The sequence below is a fragment of the Palaemon carinicauda genome, chromosome 18 (genome assembly GCF_036898095.1).
Source record: "Palaemon carinicauda isolate YSFRI2023 chromosome 18, ASM3689809v2, whole genome shotgun sequence".
In the NCBI taxonomy this organism is placed as follows: Eukaryota; Metazoa; Arthropoda; class Malacostraca; order Decapoda; family Palaemonidae; genus Palaemon; species Palaemon carinicauda.
Window position 1 is genome coordinate 19,153,864 of NC_090742.1, and position 17,500 is coordinate 19,171,363.

The following is a 17,500-nucleotide window of genomic DNA, read 5'->3' on the forward strand; positions in this document are numbered from 1 at the left end:
TATTCTCCAGAAGTGCCATTTGTAGGAGTATGTTAGCCAAATGCTTATTCTCCAGAAGTGCCATTTGTAGGAGTATGTTAGCCAAATGCTTATTCTCCAGAAGTGCCATTTGTAGGAGTATGTTAGCCAAATGCTTATTCTCCAGAAGTGCCATGTGTAGGGCTATTTTTGCCAATTTGCCAAATGCTTTTTCGGTATTTTGGTTGTCATACAGTCATATATGAGAGAAAGCGGATACCATAAATGTTGTAGATGGGGATCCTCATGATAGCAGAGGTCTCAAGGAATTTTCTTAAAAAGTCCTTCTAAATATGAACGCTATGGAAGAGATAAGCTGTGATAATACTGTAGAATTTAAGTGGGTTTAGGGTATTTGATCTTCGTACTCGACCTTCATCTGGACTACTGTAAGTTATTGTCATGACCACAGTAGTATTTGAGCGTTATTTTTTATTCTAGGTGACTTCAATTGTAATTTGTCATTACTTTATTTTGTTGTTAGTATTCTACAGAAATGCACTTCTGTATTGGTTTAGAATGCTATTCTTAGAATGAAAGAAGATGTTAAATTACGATATTGATTTATTTAGTAATTACATAAATACATGATCGTGTCTTAATTTATTTTAATGGATGGGGGCACCATAGGAAGGAGCTAATGTCCATAGGCAGGGGTAGGATGACCGTAGGCTGGAGCTGGTGTTCCCTAAGCAGGGGCAGGATGGCCGTAGGCTGGAGCAGGCTTGTAATGCTCTGGTTCTGGGTACTTGGCCTCTCCCTCGTAAGTGACCTCAGCCTGGTATCCGTTGTAGTGATCGGCGGTGTAAGTGACGATCTGAGTGCGACCGTCGGGGAGAAGGACGTAGTACTTGCCGGTCACCAAGTTCCCGTCGGAGTTGGAGTCGTGGCCGAAGTCCAGGCCCTTGTAGTGATCTTTGACGGCGTAGTCGAAGTCGAAGGGCATACCCTTCTGCAAACAAAAAGAAAACTATTATAGAAAAGTCCCATTAAAACGTAATATGATAACTATTGTATTCCTTCATATTAATCTCATTTTGATAAGGTGTTAGAGACTAGGAGAATCTCACCTCATGCTTTTCCGGAGCATGGTAAGAGACGGGATGAGCAGGGGCTTGATATCCGTATCCGGCATGTGGCGGACTATCCGGCCGAGCAGTGGCCACAGCCAAGAAGCAGAGAAGAAGAGCGACCTGTGAGGGAAAAAAAAACATTGTAAAAATCCAGGAGTTCAAATTTTAACTATTTCCACTACAGAAATAGTAAACGTTCGAAGATTTCCAGCAGTGGGCACAGCGAAGAAGCAAAGAAGAGCGACTTGTATATAAATGCAATTCGAATAAAGAACTTTGTCAAAATCCTGTATTTCAATTTTCAAATATTTCCACCACTGAAGTTTTAAACGATCACACATTGCAAAATTTGGATAAACATATTCACAAATATTCGAAGACTAGAGAGTAGTGAAACTTGCCTTAGTATTCATGGTACCGATTCCAGTGTGTCTAAAGTCATAGGATCAGTTGTATATATACCGGTCATTCATGGCCATTTGTATTATGGGACCACGCCCCCGAGTACTAGGTCACTCTCTAGGGCAATTAGGACTATACTTTTACACAGGAAATCCTTCGTAACTGAGCCAGAGAAACCGCTGATTGGAATATTAAAATTTTTCACTTCTTGAGTATAGAGTTATTATATCAAATTACGCCCTTACTTTTAGAAATTGTAACGCATATATGAATATCCATATGCACACAAACACATACAGACACACACATATGCAAAAGAACCACAGGGAATAATGAAAATTTGAAATATAAGATATAATATATTATATTATGTTTTCATTTTTTCCCTGTGGTCCTTTTGCATCTGAGCATCACGTTCCTCTGTGATTTTTACGGGCACGCGCGCACACACACACACACACACACACACACACACACACACACACACACACACACATATATATATATATATATATAATGTATATATATATATATATATATATATATATATTGATTGATTGATTGATTGATTGATTGATTGATTGCAAATAAGTGTCATGTCCTTTTTGTTTTTTGTTACGCAGAGATTTCTCGTATATATGTATTGCATATGTTTTATATATATATATATATATATATGCGTGTGTGTGTGTTTATATATATATATATATATATATATTTATATATATATATATATATATATATATATATATATATATATATGATAAATAAAATAAAAATTAACGAAAAGGGAAATTTATTCTTAGCCTTCAAAGGAATATCTTTGCTTGTTTTCTGTAGAGGAAGAGAGATGGTTCCTTCGTAAGTTAAGTATAAATTTCCTTTTTCATGAATGTGGTTTTATATAAATTATATATACGGAAAATGTGTATTTTATCGGATATACAGTATATATTTACATATTCGTATTACAAATACACATAAAATATCAAAATATGAATACATAGAAATATATACCAGCTGCAACTCGAGACGGATATTGTTTATGATAAGGGCATTGTCCCTCGTTAATGTCGCTCACTATCCCGCAGTTCACTGTAATGTTGCTACATTTAACAGCATATTTAAGAAAGCTACATGATAGCTGTGTCTTTTCAATTGTAGATATTACCCTGGAATTTTGCAGGAACAGAGAAACTATGTTTCCCATAAATCCCTGAAATTTTCTTTTGGATATGTGAATTATTCAAGGAACAATTTACTCCACCTCTAAATATAATCATTCAAACCATACCAATATAAACGTTTGCTGTAGCTGTTCTAACGAATATATCAACATGAAAATTGGTATGGACAAAGTAGATATTCATCCCATAAATCCCTGAAAATTTCATATAGATATGTGAAGTATTCTACGAGTAATTTACGGCGCCGCCGAAAATCAGCCTCCCGCGAATATCGAAAAATACCTACTAGTACTTTTCTAAGTCAAGTATCGATACGAAAATTGGCATGAATTTAGTTGACCTAACACCCAAACACCCATCAAATCCTGTGAAAATCATTTGGATATCTGTAAAACTCTAGGTGTAGTTTGCTGCTCCTCACTGATTTTTCAGTTAAAAATTGTCACCTACAAACGAAAGTGACTGCCAGGTCATGTCTGTAGCAGGTAACGAACATGAAAACTGACAGAAACAAAGTTTATATATATCTAAATAATCCCTTAAAATTTCATTTGAATATATTCATTGGTATAATAGTTATTGACCCTGCCGCCGAAAATATCAGCTGCTCCCCACCTCCCCCACCCGGCAATAATAATAAAGTAAATGACTGGGATATGGGCATAACTAAAACAGGTATGAACATGGAAATTTGCAGAAACAAAGCTTATATATATGTAAATAATTCCGTAAAATTTCATTTGAATATATTCTTTGGTATAGGAGTTATTGACCCTGCCGCCTAAAATATCAGCAGCTCCCCCCCCCCCACCAGGTGATGATAATAAAAGGGAATGACTGGGCTATGGGTGAGATTTGTTCACGAAAATTTTGCCCTTTCTTATAACGCCACTCACTTCGTTCGCGACAATAAACACTAGTTCTTGCTAAGTTGCGGAAAGTAACAGATAACTTAGAAGCTAAGTTATCAGCCGTCTTTATAAAAAAAGGCAAAATAGCATTTGGGTCTACACCTCCATAAGTATCCGTGAACTGACTGAATGCCCACTGATTAAATGCCTTATGTTGGCTTGTGGGCAATACTGATGACAAACAAACATTATTGTTGTTGTTTGATTTTGCTCGTTGTGTAAATTGGAAAATTTTATGTACTAAAAACAAGTGGTTTATTGATGGCACATGTAACTGTGCCGCAAGGAAAATTATACCACTACTCTTACTATCTTGCATCGAACAAAGATGTGAAAACATTTTAGGAAAAATTAAACCTTTATCCAGAGTCGGTTACGATGGATTTCGAAGAAGCAACGATAAAACCTTTAAGAAAGTGTTTCACAAATAAACCTGTACATGGTTGCTTGTTGCTCTTCGGCTGGTGGGTTTGGCAAAAAGATCAAATCCGTGGTTTACAAGGTTGGTATACACAACCTGAAAATGTTCTAATAAAAAAAAGAAACAGAAGACATAGCATTTCTTCCATCACAGCATGTTACTGATATATTTACAGATTTTACGCATTCACTAGACCAAGAAACTGGATTAAACAAAAATAAAATGTTTGGAAAATATTAGTAAAGAATTATAGATATGAAAAAGGGGCATTGATTGGGTAGCTTAATAGGTACTTTGGTAAATATGGATTTTATCTGAAGAGTGGAGGACGGGAAAAAAATGCCCAACATAGTCAGCAAAATAAAATACAATAGCGATGCTTTTATGTTTTTCTTTAGGATTGCCCAAAAGCCAACGGTAGGCATTTTGTCTATCAGATATTTTGTTGATTAGGCATTTTGACTAAGAATTCGGACCGTAGACATTCATCCCCCTCACCATAAGCATCAAGTCCATCAAGAGAGTTTTAATTTCACGGGACCGAAAAGTATCAGGAAAATAGGAATGAGGAAGATAGAATTTCTCATTACTCTGCTTTCTGTCAAACACATCAACCTAAAGAGTTGGCTTTTCTTTTGGACAGTGAGTAACCGAGCCATCTGGTCTGAGCAAAGGAGTAACTGTTAAGTCTACACCAAAGAGTTCAGATTTAAGGGTAGTGCACCACTTATGTTCCAGTTCCTGGGTTGTACCAGGAAGTGTTTCTTTTACGGTTAAATTGTATTCCTTTACAGTTGAAGCATAAACTCTCTGAGCAACAGTTCTTAACCGAGTGTAGTTAATCCTAGTCAAATGTGATCTGTTACCCTTGCAAAGATGATAGGCCTCCAGCATCTCCAAATAAGCACGTCTACAACCGTCATTAAACCAGGGTTTGTTTTTCACTCGGTACTTGAGCACAGGGGAAGGGATACGCCTATCAATTATGTAGACCAGATTCTCATTCAAAAGAACAATAGGCTCAACAGTTTTATACAATTGTGCCAAATGCTTATTACGTACTTGAGAGTGCCATATATGAGAGAAAGTGGATAACACTCATGTTGGATATGGGGGTCCTCATGATGGCAGAATTCTCAATGATTTTCCTTAAAAAGTTCTTCTAAATAAGAAGGGTAAGGAAGAGATAGCCTCTGGTGGCTCCCATAAGTCCAACAATAATGAAGTAGAATTTAAGAGTTCAGATTAATTGGTCTTCCTCGTACTCGACCTAACTCTGGTCTTAAGTTATTGTTATCACAACTGGGTAGTATTGAGCGTATTGTTATTTTGCATTTTTTCTGTGGTTGTTATTATTGTTGTTAATAGCGTCCAGCAGTGTACTTCGATATTGATTTAGAATGTTTTTCTTAGAATGAAAGTAGATGTTAAATTACGATATTGATTTATTTAGTAATTACATAAATACATGTTTGTGTCTTAATTTATTTCAATGGATGGGGGCACCATAGGCAGGAGCTAATGTCCATAGGCAGGGGTAGGATGACCGTAGGAGGGGGCTGGTGTTCCGTAAGCAGGGGCAGGATGGTCGTAGGCTGGAGCAGGCTTGTAATGCTCGGGTTCTGGGTACTTGGCCTCTCCCTCGTAAGTGACCTCAGCCTGGTATCCGTTGTAGTGATCGGCGGTGTAAGTTACGATCTGAGTGCGACCGTCGGGGAGGAGGACGTAGTACTTGCCGGTCACCAAGTTCCCGTCGGAGTTGGAGTCGTGGCCGAAGTCCAGGCCCTTGTAGTGATCTTTGACGGCGTAGTCGAAGTCGAAGGGCATACCCTTCTGCAAACAAAAAGAAAAGTATTATAGAAAACTCCCATTAAAACGTAATATAATGACTATTATATTCCTTCATATTAATCTCATTTTAGTAAGGTGCTATATACGAGGAGAATCTCACCTCATGCTTTTCCGGAGCATGGTAAGAGACGGGATGAGCAGGGGCTTGATATCCGTATCCGGCATGTGGTGGACTATCCGGCCGAGCAGTGGCCATAGCCAAGAAGCAGAGAAGAAGAGCGACCTGTGGGGAAAGAAAAAAAATTGTCAAAATCCAGGATTTCAGTTTTTAAATATTTCCACTACAGATATAATAAACGTTCGAAGATTTCCAGCAGTGGGCACAGGCAAGAAGCAAAGGAGAGCGACTTGTAAATAAATGCAATTCGAATAAAAAACTTTGTCAAAATCGTGTATTTCAATTTTCAAATCTTTCCATCACTGAAGTTTGAAACAATCGAACTTTGCACGATTTGGATAAACAAGTTCACAAATACTCTGAGACTAGTGAGACTCGCCTTAGTATTCATGGTACCGATTCCAGTGTGTCTAAAGTCATAGGATCAGTTGTATATATACCGGTCATTCATGGCCATTTGTATTATGGGACCACGCCCCCGAGTACTAGGTCACTCTCTAGGGCAATTAGGACTATACTTTTACACAGGAAATCCTTCGTAACTGAGCCAGAGAAACCGCTGATTGGAATATTAACATTTTTCACTTCTTGAGTATAGAGTTATTATATCAAATTACGCCCTTACTTTTAGAAATTGTAACGCATATATGAACATCCATATGCACACAAACACACATACAGACACACACACATATGCAAAAGAACCACAGGGAAAAATGAAAATATGAAATGCAATGTATAATATATTATATTATATTTTTTCATTTTTTCCCTGTGGTTCTTTTGCCTCTGAGCATCACGTTCCTCTGTGATTTTTACGCACACACACAAACACACACACACACACACACACACACACATATATATATATATATATATATATATATATATATATATATTCCTGTACATGGATTACAATCCGAAAAATACTGGAAAGGCTTGTAGAAAGAGGGGAAATAGACAAGTGCTTAAAACTTCGTGCATTATCAATATATTGGTCATCAGGTTTACTGTAATATTTTGCGTATATATATATATATATATATATATATATATATATATATATATATTTATATATATATATCTATTTATATATGTATATATATATATATATATATATATTTATATTTATATATATATATATATATATATATATATATATATGTATATTTATATTTATATATATATTTGATAAATAAAATAAAAATTAACGAAATTGGAAATTTATTCTTAGCCTTCAAAGGAATATCTCACTTGTTTTCAGAAGAGGAAGAGAGATAGTTCCTTCGAAAGTTAAGTATAAATTTCCTTTTTCATGAATGTGGTTTTATATAAATTATATATACGGAAATGTGTATTTTATAGGATATACAATATATATTCACATATTTATATTACATATAAACATAAAAATATCAAAATATTATATAATACATAGAAATATATACTATATACTCGAGACAGATATTGTTTGAGATCGGCTTTGTCCCTTGTTAATCGCTCACTGTCACGCATTTGACTGTAATGTTGCTGCATTTAACCGCATATTTAAGAAGGCTACATGATAGCTGGGTCTTTTCAATTATAGATATTACACTGGAATTTGGCAGGAACAGAGAAACTGTTTCCCATCAATCCCTGAAATTTTCATTTGGTTATGTGAATTATTCAAGGAACAATTTACTCCATCACCAAAAATAACCATTCAACCCATTCAGAAATAAACGTTTGCTGAAGCTGTTCTAACGAATATATCAACATGAAAATTGGTATGATCAAAGTAGATATTCATCCCATAAATCCCTGAAAATTTCATATAGATATGTGAAGTATTCTACGAGTAATTTACGGCGCCGCCGAAAATCAGCCTCCCACGAATATCGAAAAATACCTACTGTAACTTTTCTAAGCCAAGTATCAATACGAAAATTGCCCAGATTTTAGTTGACCCAACACCCATCAAATCGTGTGAAAATCATTTGGATATCTGTAAAACTCTAGGTGTAGTTTGCTGCTCCTCACTGATTTTTCAGTTAAAAATTGTCACTTACAAACAAAAGTGATATCCAGGTCATGTCTGTAGCAGGTAACGAACATGAAAATTGACAGAAACAAAGCTTATGTATATCCAAATAATCCCTTAAAACTTAATTTTCCTATGTTTATTGGTATAATAGTTATTGACCCAGCCGCCGAAAATATCAGCTGCTCCCCACCTCCCCCACCCTGCAATAATAATAAAGTAAATGACTTGGATATGGGCATAATTATAACAGGTATGAACATGGAAATTGGCAGAAAACAAAGCTTATATATATATCTAAATCATTCCGTAAAATTTCATTTGAATATATTCATTGGTATAAGAGTTATTGACCCCGCCGCCTATGATATCAGTCCGTAAACCATAAGCATGAAAGCCCATCAAGAAAGTTTTAATTTCACGGGACGAAAAGCCTCAGTAAAACAGGAATGAGGAAGAACAAGTTTCTAATTACTTTTCTTTCTGTCAAACACATCAACCTAAAGAGTTGGCTTTTGTTTTGGACAGTGAGTGACCGAGCCATCTGGTTAAAGTAAAGGAGTAACTGTTAAGTCTGCACCAAAGAGTGCAAATTTAAGGGTAGCGCACCACTTATGTTCCTGGGTTGTACCAGGAAGCGTTTCTATTATGGATAAACTGTATTTATTTTCAGTTGAAGCATTAACTCTCTGAGCAACGGTTTTTAACCGAGTGTAGTTATTCCTAGTAAAATGTGATCTGTTACCCTTGCAAAGATGATAGGCCTCCAGCATCTCCAATTAAGCATGTCTACAATCATCATTGAAGCATGATTTGTCTTTCACCCGGTACTTAAGCACAGGAGAAGGGATTCGCCTATCAATTATGGTGACCAGGTTCTTATTCAAAAGAACAACAGGGTCAACAGTTTTATACAATTGTGTCAAATGCTTATTCTTCAGAGGTGCCATTTGTAGGAGTGTGTGCCAATTGCTTATTGGGTATTTTGAGAGTGCCATATTTGAGAGAGAGAGTGGATAACATTCATGTTGGAGATGGGGGTCCCTATGATGGCAGAGCTCTCAATGATTTTCCTTAAAGAGTTCATCTAAAAAAAGAAGGGTAAGGAAGAGATAGGCTCTGGTGGCTCCCATAAGTCCAACAATAATGAAATAGAATTTAAGAGTTCAGATTGATTGGTCTTCCTCGTACTCGACCTTAGTCTGGTCTTAAGTTATTGTTATCACAACTGGGTAATATTGAGCGTTATTGTTATTTTGCATGTTTTCTGTGGTTGTTATGATTGTTGTTGATAGCGTCCAGCAATGTACTCCGATATTGATTTAGAATGTTTTTATTAGAATGAAAGTAGAAGTTAAATTACGATATCGATTTATTTAGTAATTACATAAATACATGTTCGTGTCTTAATTTATTTTAATGGATGGGGACACCATAGGAAGGAGCTAATGTCCATAGGTAGGGGTAGGATGACCGTAGGATGGAGCTGGTGTTCCGTAAGCAGGGGCAGGATGGCCGTAGGCTGGAGCAGGCTTGTAATGCTCTGGTTCCGGGTACTTGGCCTCTCCCTCGTAAGTGACCTCAGCCTGGTATCCGTTGTAGTGATCGGCGGTGTAAGTGACGATCTGAGTGCGACCGTCGGGGAGGAGGACGTAGTACTTGCCGGTCACCAAGTTCCCGTCGGAGCTGGAGTCGTGGCCGAAGTCCAGGCCCTTGTAATCGTCCTTGACAACGTAGTCAAAGGCGAAGGGCATTCCCTTCTGCAAACAAAAAGAAAAGTATTATAGAAAACTCCCATTAAAACGTAATATAATGACTATTGTATTCCTTCATATTAATCTCATTTTAGTAAGGTGCTAGAGACTAGGAGAATCTCACCTCATGCTTTTCCGGAGCATGGTAAGAGACGGGATGAGCAGGAGCTTGATATCTGTATCCGGCATGTGGCGGACTATCCGGCCGAGCAGTGGCCACAGCCAAGAAGCAGAGAAGAAGAGCGACCTGTGGAAAAAAAAAAATTGTCAAAATCCAGGATTTCTGTTTTTAAATATTTCTACTACAGAAATAATAAACGTTCGAAGATTTCCAGCAGTGGGCACAGCCAAGAAGTAAAGAAGAGTGACTTGTATATAAATGCAATTCGAATAAAAAACTTTGTCAAAATCTTGTATGTCAATTTTCAAATATTTCTACCTCTGAAGTTTGAAACGATCACATATCGCAAAATCTGAATAAACAAATTCACAAATACTCTGAGACTAGAGACTGGTGAGACTCGCCTTAGTATTCATGGTACCGATTCCAGTGTGTCCAGAGTCATAGGATCACGTGCATATATACCGACCATATTCATGGCCATTCGTATTATGGGACCACGCCCCCAAGTACTAGGTCACTCTCTAGGGAAATTAGGACCGTATATTTACTCAGGAAATCCTCCGCAAGAGACCAAGAGAAACCGCGGATTGGAATGTGAAAAATTTGTTATTTTTAAGTAGAGTTTCATATCTAAACCTCTCCCTTATTTAAAGTAATGGTAGTATTTATGAATATCCATTTGCACATAAACACATACACACGTATGCAAAAGAACCACAAGGAAAAATGAAAATATGAAATATAAGATATAATATTATATATATTTTAATTTTTTCCCTGTGGTTCTTTTGCATCTGAGCATCACGTTCCTCTATGATTTTTACGCACACACACACACACACACACACACATATATATATATATATATATATATATATATATATATATATATATATATATATATATTCAATTAAAAGGATTACATGCTGAAAAGTACTGATAAGGCTAGTAGAAAGCGGTGAAAAGACTAGTTTTTAAAACTTTTTACATTATCAATATATTGGTAATCAGGGTTATTGTAATATACTGTGTATATAAATGTATGTATGTATGTATGTATATATATATATATATATATATATATATATATATATATATATATATATATATATATATATATATTGGAAATAAATATCATGTCGCCCTATTTTTGTTACACAGAGAAGATTCCCCAATGATAAAAGAAAAGAATAAGAATGAGTATATATTGTGTAATTTGTGAAGATGCAGATTTTTTCATACACTGTATGAATGATATATATATATATATATATATATATATATATATATATATATATATATATATATATATATATATATATACAGTATATATATACAGTATATATGTATATATATACAGTATATATATATATATATATATACACAGTATATATATATATATATATATATATATATATATATGTGTGTGTGTGTGTGTGTATGATAAATAGAATAAATCCACAGTTATCAAAACGGATATTTATTCTTAGCCATCGAAGGAATATATCCCCTGGTTTTATGAAGAGGAAGGCAGATGGTACCTTCGAAAGCTAAGTATAAATGTCCTTTTTCATGAATGTGGTTTTTTTTATCATATATAGGGACAATGTGTACTATATAGGATGTATACAGTATACTTTTACATCTCTATATTATATTTCCGATAACTTTGGAGCTAAGTAATCAGCCGTCTTTTTATAAAAAAAGGAAAAATACCTTTTGGGTCTACACTTCCATAAGCATCCGTGAGCAGACTGAATGCCCACGGACAAAAAGCCTAATATCGGTTTTTGGGTAAACCTGATGACAAACAAACAAGCATTGTTATTTTTTATTTTTTATTTTGCTCGTATGGAAATTTAAACATTTCAAGAATTAAAATAAAGTGGTTTAATAATGGCACATTTAACTGCGCCCAATGAAAATTATACCACTATCACTCTCTTGCATCAAACAGAGATGAGAAAACATTTGATGAAAAAATTAAGGCTTAATTCAGAGTCGGTTACGATGGATTTCGAACAAGCAACGATAAAACCTTTAAGAAAATCTTTCCCAAATAAACCTGTACGTGGTTGCTTGTTGCTCTTCGGCTGGTGGGTTTGGCAAAATATATATAAAAGCTTAGTTTACAAGGCTTGTATGCACAACCTTGAAAATGTTCTCCTAATGAAAGAAATAGAAGCATTAGCTTTTGTTCCACCAAAGGATCTTACTAATATATTTACAAATTTTACGCACTCACTAGAGACTAGACCAAGAAGCAGAAACAAACAAAAATTGTGTTTGGAAAATTTTAGTAAACAATTATAGATATCCAAAAGGGGCATTAAATATGTAGCTTTGGTAATTAGTGATTTTATATGAAAAGTGGGGGACAGGAAAAAAAAAAGTCACCAACATCAATGCTTGTTTGTTTTTCTTCAGGATTGCCCAAAGGCCAATGTTAGCCATTTTGTCTATAGAAATTCAGTTCGTAGACATTCAGTCCGTTCACCATGAACATCAAGGTCCACCAAAAGTTTTAATTTCACAGGACCAAAAAACCTCAGAAAAACAGGAATGAGGAAGATTGAGTTTCTCATTTCTTTGCTGACTGTCAAATACTACAGCATAAAGAGTTACCTTTTCTTTAGAACAGGGAGTGACAGAGCCATCTGGTTTAGGTAAAGGAGTAACTGTTAAGTCTATACCAAACAGTGCAGATGTAAGGGTAGCCCACCACTTTATGTTCCTGTTCTTGGGTTGTACCAGGAAGTGTTTCTTTTATTGTGAAATTGTATTCCTTTTCAGTTGAAGCATAAACTCTCTGAGCAACAGTTCTTAACCAACTGTAGTTATTCCTAATCAAATTTGAACGGTTACCCTTCAAAAGATGATAGGCCTCCGGCATCTCCAAGTAAGCACGTCTACAATTATCAATAAACTATGGTTTGTCTTTCACTCTGTACTTAACTACAGGCGAAGGGATACACCTATCAATTGTTTACTAGATTCTCATTCAAAAGAACAAGAGGCTTAACAGTTATATACAAATATGTCAAATAATTATTTTTCAGAAGTGCCATATGTAGGAGTATGTGTCCCAAATGCTTATTCTTCAGAATTGCTATATGTAGTGGTATGTATGCCAAATACCTTTTCTTCAGAAGTGCCATTTGTAGAGTTTATGACAAATGTTTATTTGGTATTTTGAGAACGCCATATATGAGAGAAAGCGGATAACACATGTTGGAGATGGAGGTCCTCATGGTGGCAGAGCCCTCAAAGTCTTTCCTTAAAAAGACCTTTCAAATAAGAGGGCTAAGAAAGAGATAGGCTATGGTGGCTCCTGTAAGTCCAACAATAATACAGTAGAATTTAAGAGAGTTCAGAGTAACTGGTCTTCCTCGTACTCGACTCTTACTTATACAATTTCAAGACAAACTTGCAAAGAAGCAGCAAAAGCTATCATGACAGAAGACAAGCTCTCTGGTTAAGAACCTGCAGTGAATGATGATAAAAAGGGTGACGATTTGCATGATAAAACTTCTGATGGTAATTAGCAGATGTCCGACACCAAACTCATCGTCTCCTGTTGTAGAAAGGCCCATTCTCTTTTTTTCAAATCGTGTGCTCTGTTCATCACTGTGGTAGAAAGAGAACACCCATGCATATCATGAATGCGGAATCGGTATATGTATTTGGACATGGAGGCAAAATAATTACCCAGACTTTAAACCATGAGGGTCTAGCGATCAGGAACCAGAGCTTAGTAGGTACCAACACGACCTTGCATCATTCAATGCACACCATAACGAAGCTCAAGTTTCCCTCCCGTCCCGCTGTGATCGTGGGCACTTTACATCTGGTGCAATCGACAACTGGGACCATGAAGGTGCATCTGTCTCTGGGCATGATACACTGACTGTGCTTTAACAAGACAAACCCACATCATTAATCTGCCAAGAATATCATACACAAGTCACACATGGTCCATAGGCATTCAAAGAAGTCCTTCCATGTCAGATGCTGTCTGATTTTAACAATCCAGCTCATCGCCCAACCTATCAAGTGAATGACCGTGCCCATTCATTTGTTGAGTCAGAAAAAGAGAATTTAGTCTTTTGCCCACCTTCATGTCAAGCAAGATTCAGTCTTATTATCTCAAATCATTCCTTCTTGGAGTGCAAGTAACTCGGAATGAACTGATGACAAAATTCAACAGAAGAATCTGGCATTTTTCAAGTAGTACCTTGTCCAATCATTGAATTGTGCTACAGTAAATTCTGCAATGAAAAACTTTGTAGCCATTGTTGTAATTTTGATGTTGGTAGCATCCAGCAATTTACTTCGAGATTGATTTAGAATGTTTTTCTTAGAATGAAAGATGTTAAATTACGATATTGATTTATTTAGTAATTACATAAATACATGTTCGTGTCTTAATTTATTTTAATGGATGGGGGCACCATAGGCAGGAGCTAATGTCCATAGGCAGGGGTAGGATGACCATAGGATGGAGCTGGTGTTCCGTAAGCAGGGGCAGGATGGCCGTAGGCTGGAGCAGGCTTGTAATGCTCTGGTTCTGGGTACTTGGCCTCTCCCTCGTAAGTGACCTCAGCCTGGTATCCGTTGTAGTGATCGGCGGTGTAAGTGACGATCTGAGTGCGACCGTCGGGGAGGAGGACGTAGTACTTGCCGGTCACCAAGTTCCCGTCGGAGTTGGAATCATGGCCGAAGTCCAGGCCCTTGTAATCGTCCTTGACGGCATAGTCAAAGGCAAAGGGCATACCCTTCTGCAAACAAAAAGAAAATTATTATAGAAAACTCTCATTAATATGTAATATGATGACTATTGTATTCACTTATATCATTCTCCTATTACTAAGGTGTTATATGAGGACAATCTTACCTCATGCTTTTCCGGAGCATGGTAAGAGACGGGATGAGCAGGGGCTTGATATCCGTATCCGGCATGTGGCGGACTATCCGGCCGAGCAGTGGCCACAGCCAAGAAGCAGAGAAGAAGAGTGACCTGTGGAAAAAAGAAAAAAACATTGTAAAAATCCAGGATTTCAGTTTTTAACTATTTCCACTACAGAAATAATAAACGTTCGAAGATTTCCAGCAGTGGGCACAGGCAAGAAGCAAAGGAGAGGAGCAACTTGTAAAAAATGCAATTAAAAAAAAAAAAAAACATTGTCAAAAACCGGTATTTTAATTTTCAATTATTTCCACCACTGAAGTTTGAAACGTTCAAACATTGTAAAATTTGCATAAACAAATTCACAAATACTCGGAGACTAGAGACTAGTGAAACTCGCCTTAGTATCCATGGTACAATATCCACTGTGTCTAAAGTCATAGGTTCACTTGCATATATACCGACCATTCATGGTCATTCGTAATTTTAAGCCACACCCCCGAGTACTAGGTCACTCTCTAGGTAATTAGGACCATCCTCTTACACCCACACACACACACACACACACACACACACACACATATATATATATATATATATATATATATATATATGTGTGTGTGTGTGTGTGTGTGTGTGTAAATATATCATTTCTCCCTACGCCTATTGACGCAAAGGGCCTACATTAGATTTTACCAGTCGTCTTTATCTTGAGCTTTTAATTCAATGCTTCTCTTCTCATCATCTCCCACTTCACGCCTCTTAGTTCTCAGCCATGTAAGCCTGGGTCTTCCAAGTTTTCTAGTGCCTTGTGGATCCCACTTAAACATTTGTTGAACCAATCTCTCTTGTGGAGTGCAAAGAGCATGCCCAAACCATCTCCATCTACCACTCTCCATGATCTCATCCACATATGGCACTCGAGTAATCTCTCTTATAGTTTCTTTTTTGATTTTGTCATGTCATTTAACTACCAATATTCTTCTGAGGACCTTGTTCTAAAATCTGCTAAATCTATTGTAGATTGTTTCATTGCCATACCCCGGCTCATGTCCATACAGTAACACAGATCTCACTAAACTGATATATAGTCTGATTTTTCTGTGTGTGTAATTTCAGGCTATTTGATTTCCAAATTTTACTTAACCTAGCCCTGGTCTGATTTGCTTTTTCTATCTTTCTCTAAACCTTAATTCCAATGACCCTTTATTGGAGATCATAGTTCCCAAATACTTAAATGATTCTGCCTCATTAATCCTTTATCCCTCCAATGATGTTTCATCTTCCATTACATATTCCGTTTTCATCATCTCTGTCTTTCTTCTATTTATCATCAGCCTAACATCGGATGATATTTCATGCATTCTGTTAAGCAAGCTTTGCAAGTCCTGTGGTGTTCTGCTAATAAGGATAGCATCATGAGTACACTCTATGTCTGCTAATTTCCCTTTACCAATCCAGTCTAATTCCTCCTCACCATTTCCAACAGTTTTATGCATCACTAAATCTATAAGAAGGATAAGCAACATAGGCTACAGCACATTCCCTTGGAGTACTCCGCTGCTGTTTACTGGAAATTCATTATATATATATATATATATATATATATATATATATATATATATATATATATATATATATATATATATACACGCCATTACAAGGATTACATGCTGAAAATTACCGAAAAAGCTAGTAGAAAGCGGTTAAAAAGACTAGTGCCTAAAACTTTGGTCATTAATATATTGATCATCAAGATTACTATAATATACTGTATTATATATATATATATATATATATATATATATATATATACGTGTGTATATATATGTATATATATATATATATATATATATATATATATATATATATATATATGTGTGTGTGTGTGTGTGCCTGAGGTACAGAATATGTGTGCCTATACTATATATATATATATATATATATATATATATATATGTGTGTGTGTGTGTGTGTGTGTGTTTGTGTATGTGTGTGTATGTGTGCGCATGGTGCGTATATACTCATTATATATACAGTGTATATATAGATATATATATGTTTGTGTGTGTATATATATATGTATATATATATATATAGATAGATTGATAGATATAGATATATATATATATATATATATATATATATATATGTTTGTATACAGATTGAAAATTAGTGTCATGTCGCACTTCTTTTGTTGCACAGAGATTACCCAATGATAAAAGAAAGGAATGAGATTGTGTATCTTATGTGTACTTTACGGAAATGCAGATGTTGCGCTTCGGTTAATGTATCTGGCGAAAAGTCCAAGGCCTTGGTTTACAAGGCTGGTGTACAAAATCAGAAAATGTTCTTATAATGAAGGAAATGGAGGCATTAGTTTTTCTTCCACCACAGCATGTTACTGATATATTTACAGATTTTACGCTTTCATCAGACCAAGAAACTGAAATAAACAAAAGTAAAGTGTATGGAAAATAATAGTAAAGAATTATAGATAGGGAAATTAATTAAATTAATAGGTACTTTGGTAATCGTGGATTTTATTTGAAAATTGAGGAACAGGAAAAAAAAGCGAATCATAGTGAGCAAAATAAAACCACAACAATGCTTCTTTGTTTTTCTTCAGGATTACCGAAAAGCCACTGTTAGGCATTTTGTCTGTAAGAATTCAGTACGTAGCCATTCATCCTCTTCACCATAAGTATCGAG

At 35.8% G+C, this 17,500-nt stretch overlaps 4 protein-coding genes across 4 annotated transcripts; all 4 read right to left on the reverse strand.

The window, feature by feature from the left end:
* Nucleotides 1–637: 637 nt before the first annotated feature.
* LOC137657679 (pro-resilin-like) lies at nucleotides 638–1,576 on the reverse strand. The gene is made up of 3 exons (XM_068392080.1): nucleotides 1,493–1,576; nucleotides 1,089–1,211; nucleotides 638–970 (listed from the first exon to the last, which is right to left on the reverse strand). Exons 1-3 carry the CDS (start codon nucleotides 1,502–1,504, stop codon nucleotides 707–709), a joined length of 399 nt encoding a protein of 132 aa, XP_068248181.1. The 5' UTR covers nucleotides 1,505–1,576; the 3' UTR covers nucleotides 638–706.
* A 3,891-nt stretch (nucleotides 1,577–5,467) lies between these two features.
* Nucleotides 5,468–6,372, reverse strand: LOC137657009 (cuticle protein 7-like). The gene is made up of 2 exons (XM_068391359.1): nucleotides 5,964–6,372; nucleotides 5,468–5,845 (listed from the first exon to the last, which is right to left on the reverse strand). Exons 1-2 carry the CDS (start codon nucleotides 6,057–6,059, stop codon nucleotides 5,531–5,533), a joined length of 411 nt encoding a protein of 136 aa, XP_068247460.1. The 5' UTR covers nucleotides 6,060–6,372; the 3' UTR covers nucleotides 5,468–5,530.
* Nucleotides 6,373–9,411: 3,039 nt separating this feature from the next.
* On the reverse strand, nucleotides 9,412–10,001 carry LOC137657011 (cuticle protein 19-like). The gene is made up of 2 exons (XM_068391361.1): nucleotides 9,883–10,001; nucleotides 9,412–9,764 (listed from the first exon to the last, which is right to left on the reverse strand). Exon 2 carries the CDS (start codon nucleotides 9,756–9,758, stop codon nucleotides 9,450–9,452), a length of 309 nt encoding a protein of 102 aa, XP_068247462.1. The 5' UTR covers nucleotides 9,759–9,764; nucleotides 9,883–10,001; the 3' UTR covers nucleotides 9,412–9,449.
* A 4,259-nt stretch (nucleotides 10,002–14,260) lies between these two features.
* On the reverse strand, nucleotides 14,261–14,895 carry LOC137657010 (cuticle protein 19-like). The gene is made up of 2 exons (XM_068391360.1): nucleotides 14,777–14,895; nucleotides 14,261–14,660 (listed from the first exon to the last, which is right to left on the reverse strand). Exon 2 carries the CDS (start codon nucleotides 14,652–14,654, stop codon nucleotides 14,346–14,348), a length of 309 nt encoding a protein of 102 aa, XP_068247461.1. The 5' UTR covers nucleotides 14,655–14,660; nucleotides 14,777–14,895; the 3' UTR covers nucleotides 14,261–14,345.
* Nucleotides 14,896–17,500: the final 2,605 nt, after the last annotated feature.

What these genes read in the sequence shown, in the direction of transcription:
- LOC137657679 (XM_068392080.1), bottom strand. An exon ending in ATGCTCCGGAAAAGCATGAG is followed by an intron (nt 971 to 1,088) that starts GTGAGATTCTCC and finishes TTTTGTTTGCAG; the next exon opens with AAGGGTATGCCCTTCGACTT.
- LOC137657009 (XM_068391359.1), bottom strand. Translation starts at nt 6,059, where the DNA reads ATGGCCACTGCTCGGCCGGATAGTCCACCACATGCCGGATACGGATAT. An exon ending in ATGCTCCGGAAAAGCATGAG is followed by an intron (nt 5,846 to 5,963) that starts GTGAGATTCTCC and finishes TTTTGTTTGCAG; the next exon opens with AAGGGTATGCCCTTCGACTT.
- LOC137657011 (XM_068391361.1), bottom strand. Translation starts at nt 9,758, where the DNA reads ATGCCCTTCGCCTTTGACTACGTTGTCAAGGACGATTACAAGGGCCTG.
- LOC137657010 (XM_068391360.1), bottom strand. Translation starts at nt 14,654, where the DNA reads ATGCCCTTTGCCTTTGACTATGCCGTCAAGGACGATTACAAGGGCCTG.